We start from the raw sequence: 19,136 nt of genomic DNA on the forward strand, positions 1-19,136 counted from the left end.
GCTCTGGGTTGCTGCCACTGCCCAGCATCGCTAAAGTATTGCTAGCCTCAGAAAAGATCAAAATTCAAAGTATGGTTTCTATTGAATGCCTGTTGCAAAGTCAGAATCTTAAGTGGAACCATCGTAAGTTGGGGACTGTCTGTACTGTCCCTTTACTCCTAAATACTTCAGTATGTGTATTCTGAGAACAAGGGCATTCTGTTACATAACCCATTGTCTAATGATCCAAGTCAAGATTAGGAATGACAGAATATTATCTTATCCACGTCCATATTCACATTTCATGACTTGTCCCAAGTAAAACTAGTGTATTTTTCCCCAGTCTGAGGTCTAACCCATGAACATGCATTTAGCTGTTCTTTTTGAGGGAAGAGATTGTTTTTCTTGACTTTGAAACTTTTTGAAGAGAACAATCCAGGTACTTTCTAGATCACCCTTCGATTTGGGTTTATCTGATGTGTCCTTGTGATTAGATTCAGGTTATACATTTTGGCAGGAGTTCTATGTGAGTGGTGTTAAGTCTTCCGCAGTGTCTTACATCAAGAGGCACATGGTGGTGTTTTGTCTCAGTATTGGTGATGATGGTAACTTTGGTCATTTGGATTAAGGTGGTGTCTGTCTACCAGATCTTTCCACTACAGTTACTATTGTAATTATGTAATTTTAGAGGAGATGCTTTGAGACCATGCATACATACATCCTGTACCTCACCATGCTTTCACCTGCTGCCACTGATGACTCTCTAAATCCATCAGTCCTTCTATGTTTTCTCTTAGCATTCTACAGTAAGGAAGAGCTTTCCTTTCCTAAGGGATGGGTCTGCAAACTCAATTTCACATCTTTGTATTCACTTTTCACTTGCTGGGCCAGGTCCTCCTGGCCCTCTTACTCTCATCCTTCCCCCTTTGGTGTGCTTTTGGGGATATGAGGTATATAGTGCTGGTTCTTGTGCTCAGGGAGAGGCCTGAATCCTTCTCTAAGCAGCAACTTGCTTGTCTTTGGCAGGACTGACCGGGCATGGGGCTAAATGCATGCTGTGTCAGATCATCGGCGTTTCCCTCAGGCCTGGGGCTGTGTGTGGGAATGTGGTCTGTTGCCAGCTTTCTGTGCTCGGCCTGGGCTTAAGTGAGGACAGTTTTAGGGGGAGAAAAGAACTGTGGGTTCCCACTAGGAAGCCGTGGCTGACCCATGGTCCAGGCTGAATTTGTTAATCAAAGCTCCTCTTTCCCTACCCCTACGAACCCACACTTCACGCTTAGAGCACGTGTGTACACACAGGCTTGGCTGGATTTCTTTCCATCTTGACATAACAAAATAAAGTCCTAGTGTGATTTTGATCATTGTGAATTAAGGACTTTTTTGTGTGTCTCTGGCTTTAGGAGAGCCTCATTCGTGTGATTGATCTGAGGCTCCAAAAGTTTCTGAACAACATTAAGAATGTCACATTAGGATCTTCTCTTTAAAAATATCTTAAAGATCTTCTTTTTATTTCTGCTGGTGAAGCTCGCTAGGGAACCAAAGACATGGGAAGATGAATTGGAGGCTCAAGAAGTACCAGAGAGAGGATTTGCAAGAAAAGTTGGGGGTCAGATGTGCACCTGAGTGGTATGAAGCAGGGAAATGCTTTTCAAATAGTGTGGTTCATTTTTTTCCTTTTTCCCCCTTCTCTCTCTCTTTAGACAGGCTCAGAGCTCAGCCCAGTTGATGGACCTGTTCCAGGTCAGATGGACTCAGGGCCAGTGTACCATGGGGACTCACGGCAGCTAAGCGCCTCAGGGGTGCCGGTCAATGGTGCTAGAGAGCCCGCTGGACCCAGTCTGCTGGGGACTGGGGGTCCTTGGCGGGTAGACCAAAAGCCCGACTGGGAGGCTGCCCCAGGCCCAGCTCATACTGCTCGCCTGGAAGATGCCCACGATCTGGTGGCCTTTTCGGCTGTGGCCGAAGCTGTGTCCTCTTATGGGGCCCTTAGCACCCGGCTCTATGAAACCTTCAACCGTGAGATGAGTCGTGAGGCTGGGAACAACAGCAGGGGATCCCGGCCAGGGCCCGAGGGCTGCTCTGCTGGCAGCGAAGACCTTGACACACTGCAGACGGCCCTGGCCCTCGCGCGGCATGGTATGAAACCACCCAACTGCAACTGCGATGGCCCAGAATGCCCTGACTACCTCGAGTGGCTGGAGGGGAAGATCAAGTCTGTGGTCATGGAAGGAGGGGAGGAGCGGCCCAGGCTCCCAGGGCCTCTGCCTCCTGGTGAGGCCGGTCTCCCAGCACCAAGCACCAGGCCACTCCTCAGCTCAGAGGTGCCCCAGATCTCTCCCCAAGAGGGCCTGCCCCTGTCCCAGAGTGCCCTGAGCATCGCCAAGGAAAAAAACATCAGCTTGCAGACCGCCATTGCCATCGAGGCCCTCACACAGCTCTCCTCCGCCCTCCCGCAGCCTTCTCATTCCACCCCCCAGGCTTCTTGCCCCCTTCCTGAGGCCTTGTCACCTCCTGCCCCTTTCAGATCTCCCCAGTCTTACCTCCGGGCTCCCTCATGGCCTGTGGTTCCTCCTGAAGAGCACTCATCTTTTGCTCCTGATAGCTCTGCCTTCCCTCCAGCAACTCCTCGAACTGAGTTCCCTGAAGTCTGGGGCACTGACACCCCTCCAGCAACGCCCCGGAGCTCCTGGCCCGTGCCTCGCCCAAGCCACGACCCCATGGCTGAACTGGAGCAGTTGTTGGGCAGCGCCAGTGATTACATCCAGTCAGTATTCAAGCGGCCTGAGGCCCTGCCTACCAAGCCCAAGGTCAAGGTAGAGGCACCCTCTTCCTCCCCAGCCCTGGCCCCATCCCCTGTGCTTCAGAGGGAGGCTCCCACGCCATCCTCGGAGCCCGACACCCACCAGAAGGCCCAGACCGCCCTGCAGCAGCACCTCCATCACAAGCGCAGCCTCTTCCTAGAACAGGCTCACGACACCTCCTTCCCTGCTCCTTCGGAGCCTTCTGCTCCTGGCTGGTGGCCCCCACCAAGCTCACCTGCCCCACGGCTTCCAGACAGACCACCCAAGGAGAAGAAGAAGAAGCTCCCAACACCAGCTGGAGGTCCCGTGGGAACAGAGAAAGCTGCCCCTGGGATCAAGCCCAGTGTCCGAAAGCCCATTCAGATCAAGAAGTCCAGGCCCCGGGAAGCACAGCCACTCTTCCCGCCTGTCCGGCAGATTGTCCTGGAAGGGCTCAGGTCCCCGGCCTCCCAGGAAGTACAGGCTCATCCACCGGCCCCTCTACCTGCCTCACAGGGCTCTGCTGTGCCCCTGCCCCCAGAACCTTCTCTTGCGCTATTTGCACCTAGTCCCTCCAGGGACAGCCTGCTGCCCCCTACTCAGGAAATGAGGTCCCCCAGCCCCATGACAACCTTGCAGCCAGGCTCCACCGGCCCTCTTCCCCCTGCCGATGACAAGCTGGAAGAGCTCATCCGGCAGTTTGAGGCGGAATTTGGAGATAGCTTTGGGCTTCCCGGCCCCCCTTCTGTGCCCATTCAGGACCCCGAGAACCAGCAAACATGTCTCCCAGCCCCTGAGAGCCCCTTTGCTACCCGTTCCCCCAAGCAAATCAAGATTGAGTCTTCAGGGGCTGTGACTGTGCTCTCAACAACCTGCTTCCATTCAGAGGAGGGAGGCCAGGAGGCCACACCCACCAAGGCAGAGAACCCACTCACACCCACCCTCAGTGGCTTCTTGGAGTCACCTCTTAAGTACCTGGACACACCCACCAAGAGTCTGCTGGACACACCTGCCAAGAGAGCCCAGGCCGAGTTCCCCACCTGCGATTGCGTCGGTAAGTCCGCCTGGGTGTCAGGAAAAGGCAGAGAAACGGCTGTGGCCTGGTAAGCTAGGGATTTCTAGGCTCTGCTTTCATTTGGCAAACATTTATTGTTTGCCAACTGCGACACTGGGTTCTGGGAACATAGAAATGAGCTCATAGCCTAGTGGAAAAGACATTGAAAGAAATTGACCTGATACTGTTGGTGTATGCCATGTCGGTTGAGATGGGCAAGGGGCTTTAATACACAAATGGAGTTGAAGGCATAATAGAGGCCTTCCCGTAGGAGGTAGTACTTGTGCCGAGCCCTACAGAGCCATCAGGTAGAAAGGACACATTCTAGGAAGAGGGAGTAGCTTGGGCAACAGCTTAGTGGCTGTGAGGGAGTGGAACTTACTTGGACTATACTTGGTTCAGGCAGGAGCAAAAGGGTTTGGGTATATGTGGGGATGAACAAAAGGTGGCTTGGTGGGTGGGGAGGATGGTCAGGGTCCAGATTGTGCAGGGCCCAGGGAGCCACGGCTAAGAGTTTGACTTGACCCCACAGGTAATAGTGAGCTCCTGAGGATTTTAAAGCAAGGAATGCCCTGTCACCTCATGCTTTTGAAAGACTTCTGGCTTATGGTGGGTAGGGAAGCTTGAGGGCACTGAGGAGGCATAGCTGTAGGAAAGGTGTTGTCATGAGCCAGGCAAGAAATGACAAGGGCCTGGCCTGAAAGAGCCGGTGGCAGAGGGAGGGGTTGGAAGGTCTCCAGAGGAAGGCTTGTGGGAGGAGGGAATGAGATACTGCAGGTCTCTGCCTGGGGTGGTGGTGTTCACTGAGAACTCAGACTGGGAGGACGGGAAGTGAGTTCCCATTGGACGAACCACATCTGAAGTGGCCAGGAGACCAGGTCAGGGTCTGAGTTACATGTTTGGACGTAGTTAGCCTGCAAGTCGTGGTTGAAGCTGTGCCTGCATAAGAACGCGTTGAGGAGTTGAGTCCACTTCTAAGCCTTGTCTTCTGGAATCAGAGCAGGGTGCAGTGCCTCTGAGGACCACTCCCCTCTAAGCATACTGTCTCTGGGAGGTCCTAGACGCAGGGGCAAGCTCCAGGTCCACTCGGCCCACATGCTCTGTTTATGGAGTGTTCTGTAAAAGCTATGTGCGTTTCAGATGTTGACAGAAAACACGGTGATGCTGGCGATGAGCATATTGAATTCTTGAGATTTTATGATACACAGACGGGTCTTGGGGAAAAGGCTGTCTTCCCTACTTGTGAAAAATACGTAAATATCAAATAAGTCTGGACTTGCTGGGATGTTGTCTCCTGGTCAGTGAGGAGAGCTGGGCTGTTCCGCCTGCTCCAGCTATCCCTCCCCAACTCCTGGGGTATGAGGCAGAGGGGTGGGTGACAAGGAGCCATGTGCAGAACAAGGAAAAGCTGGCCCCAGGGCTCTTATCTGGGGGTGGACAGGTATGCTGCCAGGCACTCACAGACATGCTCCAAGATGGTGGTTCCCACTGGCCCTGTCCATTCTTAGATATGACTAATAATGACATGACTGGGCCCAGCGCGGTGGCTTATGCCTGTAATCCCAGCACTTTGGGAGGCCGAGGCAAGTGGATCACGAGGTGAGGAGATCGAGACCATCCTGGCTAGCACGGTGAAACCCCGTCTCTACTAAAAATACAAAAAATTAGCCGGGTGGGTAGTGGGCACCTGTAGTCCCAGCTACTTGGGAGGCTGAGACAGGAGAATGGTGTGAACCCAGGAGGCGGAGCTTGCAGTGAGCCGAGATTGTGCCACTGCACTCCAGCCTGGGAGGCAGAGCGAGACTCTGTCTCAAAAAAAAAAAAATAATAATAATAATGACATGACTTCGAGGGCCCTCTTATTTACCAGCATATGGGGGAAACTTGTTTTGATCATGGGGTCCGCCTACCCTTTTCTCCATGCGTGTATGTGTGTGTCCCATCCGCCTGTGTTTAGCACCTCGTTTCTCCTTCTGCAACGTGGGAAATATCCTTACCTAGTGTTTTAAGACATAGTTGATCCTTAGTCAAGATTTTAATTGTTGAATTTAATTACATGGATATTATGTGTGGTCAAACTAGTTTTTAAATTTGCATCCCAACTCCACTTACTGGCTGGGAGTGCTTGGGCACTTTACATAACCCATCACAGTTTCTGCTTCCTCATATGTAGAATGAAAACGATAATAGTACCTGCCTCACCGGGACTGTTGTGAGGATTAAATTCGTTACTATGTGTTTAGTAATGAGTTTAACACTTAGTGTTGTGTTGGCACAAGAGTGTCAGCTGTTATCAAGCCTATCAAGTCCAGTAGGGCAAGAAAAGTAAAACCATACCTTTGTAAAGGAAAAAAAAGTTGACTGTTCCTTTATTTATCATATATTAATTACCTAGCCATGTATAACTGCCAATAAGCATAAAATTAAGAGAAATGGGCCGGGCGTGGTGGCTCAAGCCTGTAATCCCAGCACTTTGGGAGGCCGAGACGGGCGGATCACGAGGTCAGGAGATCGAGACCATCCTGGTTAATATGGTGAAACCCCGTCTCTACTAAAAAGTACAAAAAACTAGCCGGGCGAGGTGGCAGGCGCCTGTAGTCCCAGCTACTCGGGAGGCTGAGGCAGGAGAATGGCGTGAACCCGGGAGGCGGAGCTTGTAGTGAGCTGAGATCCGGCCACTGCACTCCAGCCTGGGCGACAGAGCGAGACTCCGTCTCAAAAAAAAAAAAAAAAAAAAAAAAAATTAAGAGAAATGGTTCATCACTAAAGGACTTTATGGTTTACTTTTTTTTTTTTTTTTTTAAGGCAGGGTCTCACTCTGTTGCTGGGGCTGGAATGCAGTGGCATGATCTCTGCTCACTGCAGCCTCCACTTCCTGGGCTCAAGCAATCCTCCCACCTCAGTCTCCCGAGTAGCTGGAATTACAGGTGCATGCCACCATACTTGGCTAATTTTTAAAAATTTTTTGTAGAGACGAGGTCTCACTGTATTGCCCAGGCTTGTCTCAAACTTCTGGACTCAAGCAGTCCTGTCATCTCAGCCTCCCAAAGTGCTGGGATTATAGTTGTGAACCACTGCGTCTAGCCTATGGTTTACTTAAGGAAAAAAAAAAAAAAAAATAGACAATAAAATATTTAGACACCCACTCAACCAGTGTGTGCCGAGTGCCTTTTGCCTCTGAGGCCCATGCTGCTGTATGGAAGTGGCTGCATCGCAGGAGTACCCTGTAGCACAGACTTGGTTGTCATCATGGGAGGTCATGTTTTATCTAGGAAACTCTTGTTTAGAGCTGGGTTTTGAAAACTGTCGTGAACACAGATGGGGAGAGGCAGAAAGGCTTTCCAGACTGAGGAGTGCATAAGCACAGTCTTGGCATAAGGAGCAAGCTTGCAGGATGGGATGTTGCAAGGGTGACCTGAAATCTCTGTTCTCCTGCATTCCTCAGATGAGGAGCCCCCACCAGAGAGGATACATCTTCGCTTGTAGGCAGTGAGCAAAAGTGCAGGCATCTGTCAGCATCAGAGAAACCAGACCTCCAGAAACTGGGAGCTAACAACACTTTGTATTGTTAAATTAGAGGAAAATACTTACGTGAAACAAATTTGAACGATCATCTCAGTTAAGTTTTAAAAAATGGAAAAAAGACTAGAAGGAAATATATCAACAGTGGATTGTCTCTATGATTGGGATATGGATGACCTTTCCCTCATGTGTTTTCTGAATTTTCTACAATGAAATTTGTATTTTATAACCCAGAAATATTTGTGAAAGTGCGCACTCGCAATAGCATGGAAGGTGGATTAGTGGAGGGTGATAACCCTGTGGTAGGAGACCCATTAGGAAGCTGTTGAGAGTAAAAGTGTTTATGAAGCACCTGCTCAGGTCTAGGCACCCTGCCAAGTACTTTATAGTCACCACCTCACTTAATCCTCATAGCAGCTCTATGAGGTAAGTACTGTCAGTGACTCCATTTTAGCCGTGAGGAAACAGATTAAGTAATTTACCAAGGTCATACAAACTAGTGAAAGTGAGATATGAACCTAGGCAGTTGGACTCTTAACCACCATGTCATATTGTGTTTGAAATTAGTCAGCTGGGAAACAGGTCCTCACTAAAACAATGGTAGTAGAATGAAGAGAGGCAACGAAGAGATTTGCTCTGAAAATTTCTGGAGGGCCTGAGGTTCGTGTTAGGAGAACCCATTCTGTTTTCCAGAATTGTCTGGCCACATGCTTCTCACTCTGTTGCCCATGCTGGAGTGCAGTGGCATGATCTTGGCTCACTGCAACCTCTGCCTCCTGGGTTCAAGCAGTTCTCATGCCCTGACCTCCTGAGTAACTGGGATTACAGGCACCTGCCACCATGCCTGGGTAACTTCTCGTATTTTAGTAGAGACAGGGTTTCATGGTGTTGCCCAGGCTAGTCTCAAACTCCTGAGCTCAGGCAGTTCACCTGTCTCAGCCTCCCAAAGTGCTAGGATTATAGGTGTAAGCCGCCATGCCTGAACAGGTACTTCTTCAGTTGGTGTGGTAGAATTTGTCTTTGTGAATCCAGGCTCAGAACAAGGCTTAGAAATCAAGGTGCTCGGCGCGGTGGCTCAAGCCTGTAATCCCAGCACTTTGGGAGGCCGAGACGGGCGGATCACGAGGTCAGGAGATCGAGACCATCCTGGCTAACACGGTGAAACCCCGTCTCTACTAAAAAGTACAAAAAACTAGCCGGGCGAGGTGGCGGGCGCCTGTAGTCCCAGCTACTCGGGAGGCTGAGGCAGGAGAATGGCACAAACCCGGGAGGCGGAGCTTGCAGTGAGCTGAGATCCGGCCACTGCACTCCAGCCTGGGCTACAGAGCAAAGACTCCGTCTCAAAAAAAAAAAAAAAAAAAAAAAGAAATCAAGGTGCTCACTCTGGAGTGACAGTGGGACAGTCCCATACTCCAGAAATTCATACCCTCACCGGTGGTAGGTAGTTACAGGAAGAATTTTCCATAGAAGTGGGGGTGAAATATGGAGACTCCATGAAGCCACCTAATAGCTGATAACAGAATATGGGAACAACTTTATAAAAGCATACAAGTTCCTATAGCCAAAAAAAAAAAAAATGTCGGGGAGGGGCCTGGGCACTGTGGCTCATGCCTGTAATCCCAGCACTTTGGGAGGCCGAGGCGGGTGGATCATGAGGTCAGGAATTCGAGACCACCTGGCCAGTATGGTGAAACCCTATCTCTACTAAAACTACAGAAATTAGCTGGGCGTGGTGGTGGGCACCTGTAATTCCAGTTACTCTGGAGGCTGAAGCAGAAGAATCACTTGAACCTGGGAGGCTGAGGTTGCAGTGAGCTGAGATCGTGCCACTGCACTCCAGCCTGGGTGACAGAGCAAGACCCCATCTCAAAAAACAAAACAAAACAAAACCTCTATTATTCAAGGTTATTTGGTAATTTTGCCAAATAAACAATTTAGCGAACATGGGCATCACCACGTAACCAAAGTCCCCAATCCCCTTATATAAAAATGGTGGGTTTCTGAAGGTCTGGATGGGACTCATGCAGATTTTTTTATCTGAATCTTGAAGTATTAAAGGCACCCCTTTAAAGCTTCAAAGAAGTAAACTTACAAGCCATGAAAGGAAATGCCATTCTCTAAAAGGTAATATGATGTTACAGTTTTGAGAATATTTATCACAAGTTGAATTTCTGTATTGAATTATTGCCAAGTGACTTGTAGGTGTGGATATTTAAAAATGCACATTGGAGAGTCCCCCCACAACCATCCTATAACACCATTGTCAGGAATGGGACAAGGAGCTGTAGAGATTGTTGTTCCCTACGGCTTTGTGTATTTTGTCTATTTTCAGTAACAGGGAAATTCCCAAGAGGAGCCAGTTTAGGACAGAGAATGAATCCAAATGACATTTTAGTGGGAAAAGCATCCTTTGTGCTCATCTAGTCACCATCTTAGAGATGAGGAAGCAGTCTGTTTTAGTTTGTAAGTGTTGTCCTGATGTCTCCGAGGAGCAGCCAACAGGAAGCTGCAGAGACTAAACCACAGCAAGAGCAGGAGGTTAGGAGGTGTAGATGCTAGTGGTTGCCTTCATAGAAATATGTTGTATTTTTAACCAGTTGATTGTTCTTCCCTGAAGAAGTGGCCACAGGGAAAATATCTCCTTTGCCTGGTGCGTGGTGAAAGTCCAAGTGAGGCAGTGGCATTGTCCAGCAAATGTGGCCGATGGTGTGTCCATCAGGAAATTTCAAATGGGACATAGTCCTGAATGGAGAACACAAAGTTATTTGTTTATAATCTCATAAAGTCTGTTTTCTACAGTTTTTATTTTTATGAGAAGGTATCACACAAATCCCCCACCCCACTGCATTGAGATGAAGAGAAACTTCCTATCTTTTAAATATTTTTTGAGACAATGACTATTTGGACACCATATAAAGGATGGGGAATCTGGCCGTGAGTAGCAGGGTGTCAGAGAGAACTTCCTGCAGGAGAGGATGTCTTACTGAGTTTTAAAGGATAGATAGACGTTTAATAGAGGAACAAGGAGAAGGGACCTGAAGTTTATGCAGATGAAAGGCATGTGGAAAGGCACATGAAGATGCGGAAGATGAGAGAACGTGGGGAAATACAGGTCATGCCGGTGTGACGGGTGTGGAAGATGAAAGATTGGGAGTGGCTGGAGAGGAGAGTTTCAGGGGAAGAGGGGATGATACCAAAGCCAGAGAAACCAGTTTGTAGGCTCAGATGTAGTTCAGGCAAGAAATAAAGGGCCTCTGAACTAGAGTGACCTTGAGTAGAAAGGAGGAGGGGAGGGGCAGATAAGAGAAAGAATAAGAAAAGAATTAACTGCTCCAGTGACCGGTTGGATGTGGTAGTAAGGGAGGAGGAGTGGTCACAGGTGACCTCTGAGATTCCAGGCTGCACGACTGGGTTGATGGTGCTGCCTGTCACCAAGGTTAGAAATACTGGGAGGGCAGCAAGTCTGGGTACCTGGCTTTTGAGATGTCCGTGGGACCTGGCGGTGTCCATCGGGTCAGATCTGTGAACTGGTAGTCTTTGGCAGACTGATGGTAACTGAAATGTTCAGTCCTGGTCATTTCACCAGGCTGACTGTGTAGATCAAAAAGAAGCCCGAGAATGGAAGTTACCACCATTTAGGGGAGAGGAGCTCAAACAGGAGGCTTCGAAGAAAGTGTGAAAAAGATGTGGGAAGAAATTGAGGAGAGGGGTAGGTTAAAGAACCAATGAATAGTTTCAAGGTTGAGAGGGCTAACAGCATCAGACAAGAAGGGTTAGGATTTAATGCTGGATTCTTCCTTGTCTTACATTATTTGTTCTGTGTGTACCAGTCTTTGCAGTTAAATCCCAGGTTCCTTAAGCACAAGGACTGCATGTTTTATTTTGTTTTGTTTTGTTTTTTGAGATGCGGTCTCATTCTGTCACCCAGGCTGGAAAGCAGTGGCACACTCATGGCTCACTGCGGCCTTGACCTCTTAGGCTTGAATGATCCTCCTGCCTCAGCCTCCCAAGTAGCCAGGACTACAGGCATGCACCAGTATGCCTGGCTAATTTTTTTAATTTTTTGTAGGGGAGATGGGGGTCTTGCCATGTTGACCAGGCTGATCTTGAGCTCCTGGACTCAAGCAGCCCACCCACCTTGGCCTCCCAGAGTGCTGGGATTATAGGAGTGAGCCACCGTGTCTGGCCGCTTGTATTTATAAAGCATCTAGACTGGTGCTAAGCCTATGGCAAGTACCCTTCATATTTTTTGGTCAACCGGTCAGCCTTATTCTGCCTCCATATTATACTCTGTTAAGGTGTCAAATGGGTTTAGGAATGATCTCCTTACCTTTAATGTTTATCGTCGTGAATTTGCCCATTATTATAAAGGCCCAGCATGCTGTACATGTTTTCACAGGCAGCTGACCTGAGAGTTTAGTGTTAAAAAATTCATCTAGCACACCTGATCCAGAGTAGGGCCTCACATTCTACCTACCTGTGGCTGTGGCTTTCAGGAGCCATCATACTAGCAGTCATTGACTGTCATTAAAGTGGAATCTAATTAGCTATATAATCTTATGCTCTTCAGCGTTAAGTCCACTACAATTATATCAGAAAACTGAGTTCTGTGGTTTGAATGTTTTTGTTTCCCTGAACTTAGGTTGAAACTTAATCCCCGGCTGAGTGCAGTGGCTCACACCTGTGATCCCGGCACTTTGGGAGGCCGAGGCGGGGCGGATCACAAGGTCAGGAGATTGAGACCATCCTGGCTAACACATTGAAACCCCGTCTACTAAAAATACAAAAAAAAAAAAAATAAAGCCGGGCTTGGTGGTGGGCACCTGTAGTCCCAGCTATTCGGGAGCCTGAGGCAGGAGAATGGCGTGAACCCAGGAGGCGGAGTTTGCCGAGATCGCACCACTGCACTCCAGTCTGGGCGACAGAGCCAAGACTCCGTCTCAAAAAAAAAAGAAACTTAATCTCCTAAAGGCAGTATTGAGAGGAGTGGCCTTTAAGAGGTGATTGGGTGATGCAGGATCTATCCTCATGAATGGATTAATTCATTCATGGAGTAATGGGTTAATGGATTAACAGGTTAGTATGGGAGTGGGGCTGGTGACTCTATTCAGAAAGGGAAGAGAGACCTGAGCTGGCGCACCCAGCCCCTCACCATGTGGCCTGCACCACCTGAGACTCTGCAGAGTTCCCATCAACACGAAGGGCTTTACTAGGTGTGGCACCTTGACCTTGGACTTCTCAGACTCCAGAACTGTAGGAGATAGATTCCTTTCCTTTATAAATTACCCAGTTTCAGGTATTCTGTTTTATAGAACAGGTGTTCTGTTTATACAACAGAAAATGGACTGAGAAACTGAGGCAATTGCATAGGATTGTTTGGAAAGAGTAGATAGGTACAAATGGAACCTTTGTGTGATCTTGACATCTGTACATTAATTGTATACTGTCTCTCTGTACTAATGTCATAAAAAAGAAATGCCTCAGCTGTACTCCTGTGTATAATCCTGGAAAAATGTGGATGCCCTAGTCTGTGTGTAGAGAGTGCAGAAAGGTGGAAGGTTCTTTTAGAAATTAAGCATCTCTTTCTGTTAGGTAGTAATGCGTGGTTTCTTGTGTTAAGTGTCTCTTGCTGATAGCAGAAAGGATATATTCATTCTCTCCCCAGCCTAGAGCAGAAATGGAACAGAACATATTTTTATATTTTAATGAGTATAGAATTAAGTGCACAGGGTTAAGAAAAACACCTAAAGCCATATAACGAGCATTTTCTCAAAAATTGGATTTTGCTCTCCTGAGCTCTCCCCCAGAGCTTTCTACCATGTATTTTAGAGAGGGGGGAAAAAAAAAAACACCTTCACTACTTCTCTCAGTGATCAAAACAAGACATAAAATAGATTTTTCTTTAAGAGGAGTTGAGCCATTTCCCAGCGATGCCACTTTACCTTTATGGAGAAGGAAGAAATATTGCCTTGGGGACTACAAGGTAAAATAGTGACTTAACAGCAAGATGGTAAAATACTCCTTTCCTGAAACCTGGTGAAAGGAACCAAATCAATAAAAATAGAGGAAAAGGTTTCGTCAGCTGAAATTTGGGAATAGCCCCAATCTTCAACCATGAATTCCAAGGGCTGTCTGCCACTTTGAGATCAAATTGAATTAAAGAATGACACACTGAGTACACAACTCCCAGTGTTGGGAAAAATAACAGAGGGGCCCCACAACTTGGAGAAATGGGCTGGAAGATGGGAGACCACCGTCTAGAAGCCATGCTGTGTGGAAACCAGGGAATGCAGGCAGAGCATGTTCCCCATTTGCTCCAGCTTTTGAAGGGGATAAGGTCTGGGCCGAGGATGGTGGGCTGGAGAGGTGGGAAATCATATCCTAAGAGCTGGATTTGTAGCTGAAGGCCAACAGTACCGAAAAGGCTATTGTGCAAAGAAAAAATACTTACTGAACCACCAAACAAAAATCCTGCCAACTGTGGGGCTTTATTTTAACTTGACATCTTATCAGAGTGACTAACTCAGTCCCTTTCGAGGGAATGAACGGAAATCTTAAGAGTATCTCTCCCCATCAGGACAGAGTACAACCCAACCCTCAACATACACATAAAAATTTAGAGGCATTGGCTCCAACAGACAGAGGGGCTTGGAGATGAAGTTTCCCAGTCGCAGTTGTCCACAGCTAGTCCCAGTTCTCCTGTCCCCTCTCAGACTGCTGAACTTTCAAACTAATAATTGAAACCTCTACAGCATCCAGTTATCTAGCTGAATTTTTTTTTTTTTTTAAGATAGAGTCTCACTTTGTCACCCAGGCTAGAGTGCAGTGGCACGATCTCGGCTCTCTGCAGCCTCTGCCTCCCAGGTTCAAGTGATTCTCCTGCGTCAGCCTCCTGAGTAGCTGGGAATACAGGTGCATGCTACCGCGCCCAGCTAATTTTTGTATTTTTAGTAGAGACGGGGTTTCATCGTCTTGGCCAGGCTGGTCTGGAACTCCTGACCTTGTGATCCACCTGCCTCGGCCTCCCAAAGTGCTGGGATTACGGGCTTGAGCCATCGCACCTGGCCTCTAGCTGAATTTTTAAGGGAAGAATTTGAGCAGTGTCCAGGTAAACAGGAGTAAGGAAATTCTGCCCGCTCTATTTTTGGGCAAATGAGTATAGACTAGTGGCTTTCAGTTGGAGGCTTTCCATTCCTCTCCCCTGGGGGACATTTGGCAGTATCTGAGGACATTTTTGGTCATCACAAGTGGTGTGGTACTACTGACATCTAGAAGCTAGGGGTGCTGCTAAGCCTCCTATAACACACAGAACAGCCCCTACAGCAAAGAACTAATTGATCCAAAATGTCAGTTCTGCCAAGGGGAAGAAACTAGAGATCAACTTCTCCTGTAAGAAGATTGCTTAACAAACAAACAACATGGTAGCCATTCAAATTCTGTAGGAAAAGTGGAGGGATTAATATAACATTTAATATGAAAATTTATAATTCTTTGTACATTTTCATTAGTGTTAACAAGCTTAGTTTACAAATACTTAAGCTTAAAAAAGAAAATTTACATGAGAAAATACAGGAATTGTTCAAACCGCTGACTTACATCTTCAAGGAAGTTGAAGAAAACAGTCACTATAAAATAAAAAATGAAAGGTGAGGTGCTAAGTTATAAAGAAGTCGTGAGAGTTATGGATTAAATTCCAGAAGCACTTTGCCATTACAAAGCACATAAAAAGTGCATTAAGAAGCTACAAAAAGCAGAATCAGAGTTAACAGAAAAAGCAGATTGGTGAGGAAGAGGCAAGGTCTTGAAAGTTTACCCCAAAACGGGAAAATGTAGAAATGAACAGTATCGCTGTGGCGTACAGCGAGGGAAGCAGAAGAGAGGGACAGTAGGGACCCCACACACAGATTCATTCTGGTAGGAATCTTGGGAACACTCAGTGTTCCCGGCGAAGAGTGTGGTGCACACTGAACAAACGTGAGAGTCAAAGGTAGAATAGAAAATGTTTTTGAAGTGAAAAGTGTTATAAGAAGAAGTTATCATGTCCAGGGAAAATGAGGAAAATTTGACAAATAATGCTGATTAACTTATTGAATTTCAAGGGTGAAGAATCACCTACAAGTTTAAAAAAAAAAAAAAAAAGTTGGTCACATATATTAGGTTTTTGTAAACAAATGTTTTTTTAATTTTTAAATTTTTTTGCTTTTTTAAAAGCACTTTAAAAAAACGTTTTGTATTGAAATACACGTACAGGAAGGTATGTGAATCACAAGTGTACAGCTCCGTACAGTTTTATAAAAGACACACATTCATGTAAACAGCAGAACAGAATTTTACCAGCACCTCAGAAGCCTCCGAAGTCCACCCCTCCAGGCACGTGCCACCCAATCCTCTAAAACATAGGCTGGCAGCCTGCAGACCAAACCTGGCCCACATTCATGTATAAAAGGGGTTTTTATGTTTTTAAATGGTTGGAAAAAAAAAAGTCAATTGAAGAATAACATTTCATGACTCATGAAAATTATATGAAATCCAAATATCAGAGCCTGTAAAGTTTTATTAAAACATGGCCATGCTCATTTGTTGATCTATTGTCTATAGCCACTTTTGCACCACAACAGCAGAGTTGAGTAGTTGCCCCTGAGATTGCAGAACCTAAGATGTGTACTGTCTGGTGCTTAACAGAGTAAGTTTGTTGACCCCTGTCCTAAGGTAACTACTCTATTCTAACTTCTTAGCACACTGATCAGTTTTGCCTGTTCTTAAACTTCATGCAATGGAATCATGAATATGTATCATACGCTCTTTCATATTCTGATTTTTGCTCAATGATGTGTTTGTGAGATTCATCTATGTTTTTATTATTTAATTTTTATTTATTTTTTTGAGATGGAGTCTCGCTCTGTTGACCAGGCTGGAGCATAGTGACACAATCTCAGCTCACTGCAACCTTCGCCTCCCTGGTTCAAGTGATTCTCCTGGCTCAGCCTCCAGAGTAGCTGGGACTACAGGCATGCGCCACCATGCCTGGCTAACTTGTATTTTTTTTAGTAGAGACGGGGTTTCGCCAGGTTGGCCAGGCTGGTCTTGAACTCCTGACCTCAGGTGATCCGCCCGCCCCGGCCTCCCAAAGTGCTGGGATTACAGGTATGAGCCACCTTGCCTGGCCTATTTATTTAATTTTAGAGAGACAGGATGTCACTGTTGTCCAGGCCAGAGTGCAGTGATGTGATCATAGTTCACTGCAACCATGAACTCCTTGGCTCAAGCAATCCCCACACCTCCCAAGTAGCTGGGACTACAGGCACATGCCACTGCGCCTGGCTAATTTAAAAATTTTTTTTAGAGACGAGGTCTCTCTTTGTTGCCCAGGCTAGTCTCCCACCTTGGCCTCCCAGAGTGCTGGGATTACAAATGTGAGCCCCCGTGCCTGGCCCTGTGTTATCTGTATGTATGTACATTTGTTATCTGCCCCTGTCATTCATTCTCATAGCTGTACAGTATTCCATTTTTTGAATACACCACAATGTATCCAGTAGGTCGCTGATGGTCTTTTGGGTTGTTTCCAACTTGGGGTTGTTATGAATCATGCTGATATAAGACATTCTTATACCTGTCTCTTGGTGCATTTATGTGTACATGTATATGCTTAGGTACTTACCTAGGACTGAAATTGTGTGTGTTCAGTTTTAGTAGGTACCATTGGTCTTCCAAAGTGGTTGTTACAATTTAGGCTCCCACCAGCATTGCTCCACGTTCTCACCAGCAAATGGTGCCATCCCGTCTTTGCCATTGTGTAGACGTATAATAGTATCTCACTGTGGTTTTAATTTGAATTTCCCTGATGCCTAATGAGGGTGAGCAGTTTTTCATATGCCATCTTTTGTAGAGTTCCTGTTCAAGTCCTTTCTGTTCAAGTTCCTGTTCAAGTCATTCAAGTTGCTATTCAAGCCCATTTCTCTATTGTTTTTCTTTTTCTTATTGAGTGGTAAGGGTTCTTTATTTTGGATATATGGGTCCTTTGTTGGATATATGTATTGCAGTTCTCTGAATAGAGTATTGAGATTTAAAAGTTTGATCCAAGTTCGACCTACTTAAGTCACCATCCATATGTAAAGTCTTCATAAAAACATTTTTGAATATGTAAGAACTCAGATTTTCTAGAGATGAATCAAAATGATAATAGATGGGGAAGTTGTAGTATGGAGAGGCTGGCAACGAACACTAAATCTGTTCAAATGTAAAGTCTAACTTTAAATGACAGTTATTTTTCTAAAACAAAAGATATTTACTTAAACTCTACTTAAGGTATATTTTTATGTTAAACATCTTAACGTGTAGCAGAGGAAATTACGTTCCTGAGGATGCCAGTGAAAAGCAGAAGTAAAGGAGGAGGTGGGAGAAATTGTAGAGGTACTAACTTTTCTCTTTAGAAGTACCATTAGCATTTCTAAAAACATACTATAGATTTTTCCAGATTACCAGGGATGGTGCTGGTGGGGGAAATAGAAAATACAACATCTGCAGCAAACGAAGAAGACAAGGAAGCATTAAACGTGGAAAACATAAAATGCCAGAAATACATGTTATAACAATGAATATAAGTAGGGTAAAGTCACCTGTTGAATTTAAGATCGAATAGCATTAAGCAGCACTAAGAAGGTTAGTAAACCTTGTTTCACTGTGAGAAAAAAGAGAATCATATATTGAAAGATCTAAATACTTGGTTAGGTTCAGGTGAAAATTTTTTTGTTCTGTTTTGTTTTGTTTTGAGACAGAGTGTCACTCTGTCACCCAGGCTGGAGTGCAGTGGCGCGATCACGGCATACTGCAACTTCCGCCTTCTGGGTTCAAGTGATACTCCTGTCTCAGACTCCCGAGTAGCTGTAGTTACAGGCACGCACCACCACACCTGGCTAATTTTTGTATTTTTAGTAGAGATGAGGTTTCACCATGTTGACCAGGCTGTTCTCTATCTCCTGACCTCAAGTGATTTGCCCACCTCAGCTTCCCAGAGTGTTGGCATTACAGGCCTGAGCCACCATGCCTGGCCTAAAATTTTTTTTTTAATGGAGTATGCCAGGCTTCTCATATAAAATCACATTGAGAAGTCTAATTGTCCCACTGTTGGTGAAGCCCAGTTGTCACTAGGTTAAGGTGGTAAGAGCGAGAGCCAGGTCTTGCCAGTCTAAAGTTATGTTTTCCCCTTATGTGTCCAGCAAATAATTTGTCAGGCGATACTTTACCACCATGTGATTATCCAGTTCCCCATCAATCTTTAGTCATATCATGTCTACTGATGATCCTTGTGTAAGTTAATTTTTCATTAGGGATTGCAAACTGATGATATTCTAATTCTGTCCATCCTTTTTTACATTTAATACCTTACAAAACCTGAAAGATGCTCAATAATTCAGTCACAGAAGGACAAATGCTGCGTGATTCCACTTATGTGAGATCTTGTAAAATAGAGTTATAGAAGTAGCAAATAGAATGTGATTGCTAAGGGATGGGGGAGGGGGAGATGAGTTTAATGCATATAAAGTTACAGTTTGCAAGATGTGTAAGTCCTAGAGATCTGCTGTACAACATAGTAAACATACCATATTGTGCACTTAAAAGTTTAAGAGGGAGATCTGACCCGGTGCAATACCTCTGCCTACAATCCCAGCTCTTTGGGAGGCCGAAGTGGGAGGATCACTTGAACCTAGGAGTTTGAGACCAACCTGGGCAACAAAGGCCATCTCTACAGACAAAAAAATAAATAAGTGAAATAGATTGTAAAAGAGGGGTAGATCTTATCT

The 19,136-nt window shown here is 46.0% G+C and overlaps 1 protein-coding gene across 1 annotated transcript in view; it reads left to right on the forward strand.

The window, feature by feature from the left end:
• TET3 (tet methylcytosine dioxygenase 3) overlaps positions 1–19,136 on the forward strand; it is a 123,252-nt gene that overhangs the window by 57,943 nt on the left and 46,173 nt on the right. Inside the window, exon 3 of the mRNA XM_025353972.1 lies at positions 1,680–3,813. Coding sequence (XP_025209757.1) covers positions 1,680–3,813 — 2,134 coding nt within the window. The remainder of the gene's footprint in view (positions 1–1,679; positions 3,814–19,136) is intronic.

The sequence above is a fragment of the Theropithecus gelada genome, chromosome 13 (genome assembly GCF_003255815.1).
Source record: "Theropithecus gelada isolate Dixy chromosome 13, Tgel_1.0, whole genome shotgun sequence".
Lineage (NCBI taxonomy): Eukaryota > Metazoa > Chordata > Mammalia > Primates > Cercopithecidae > Theropithecus > Theropithecus gelada.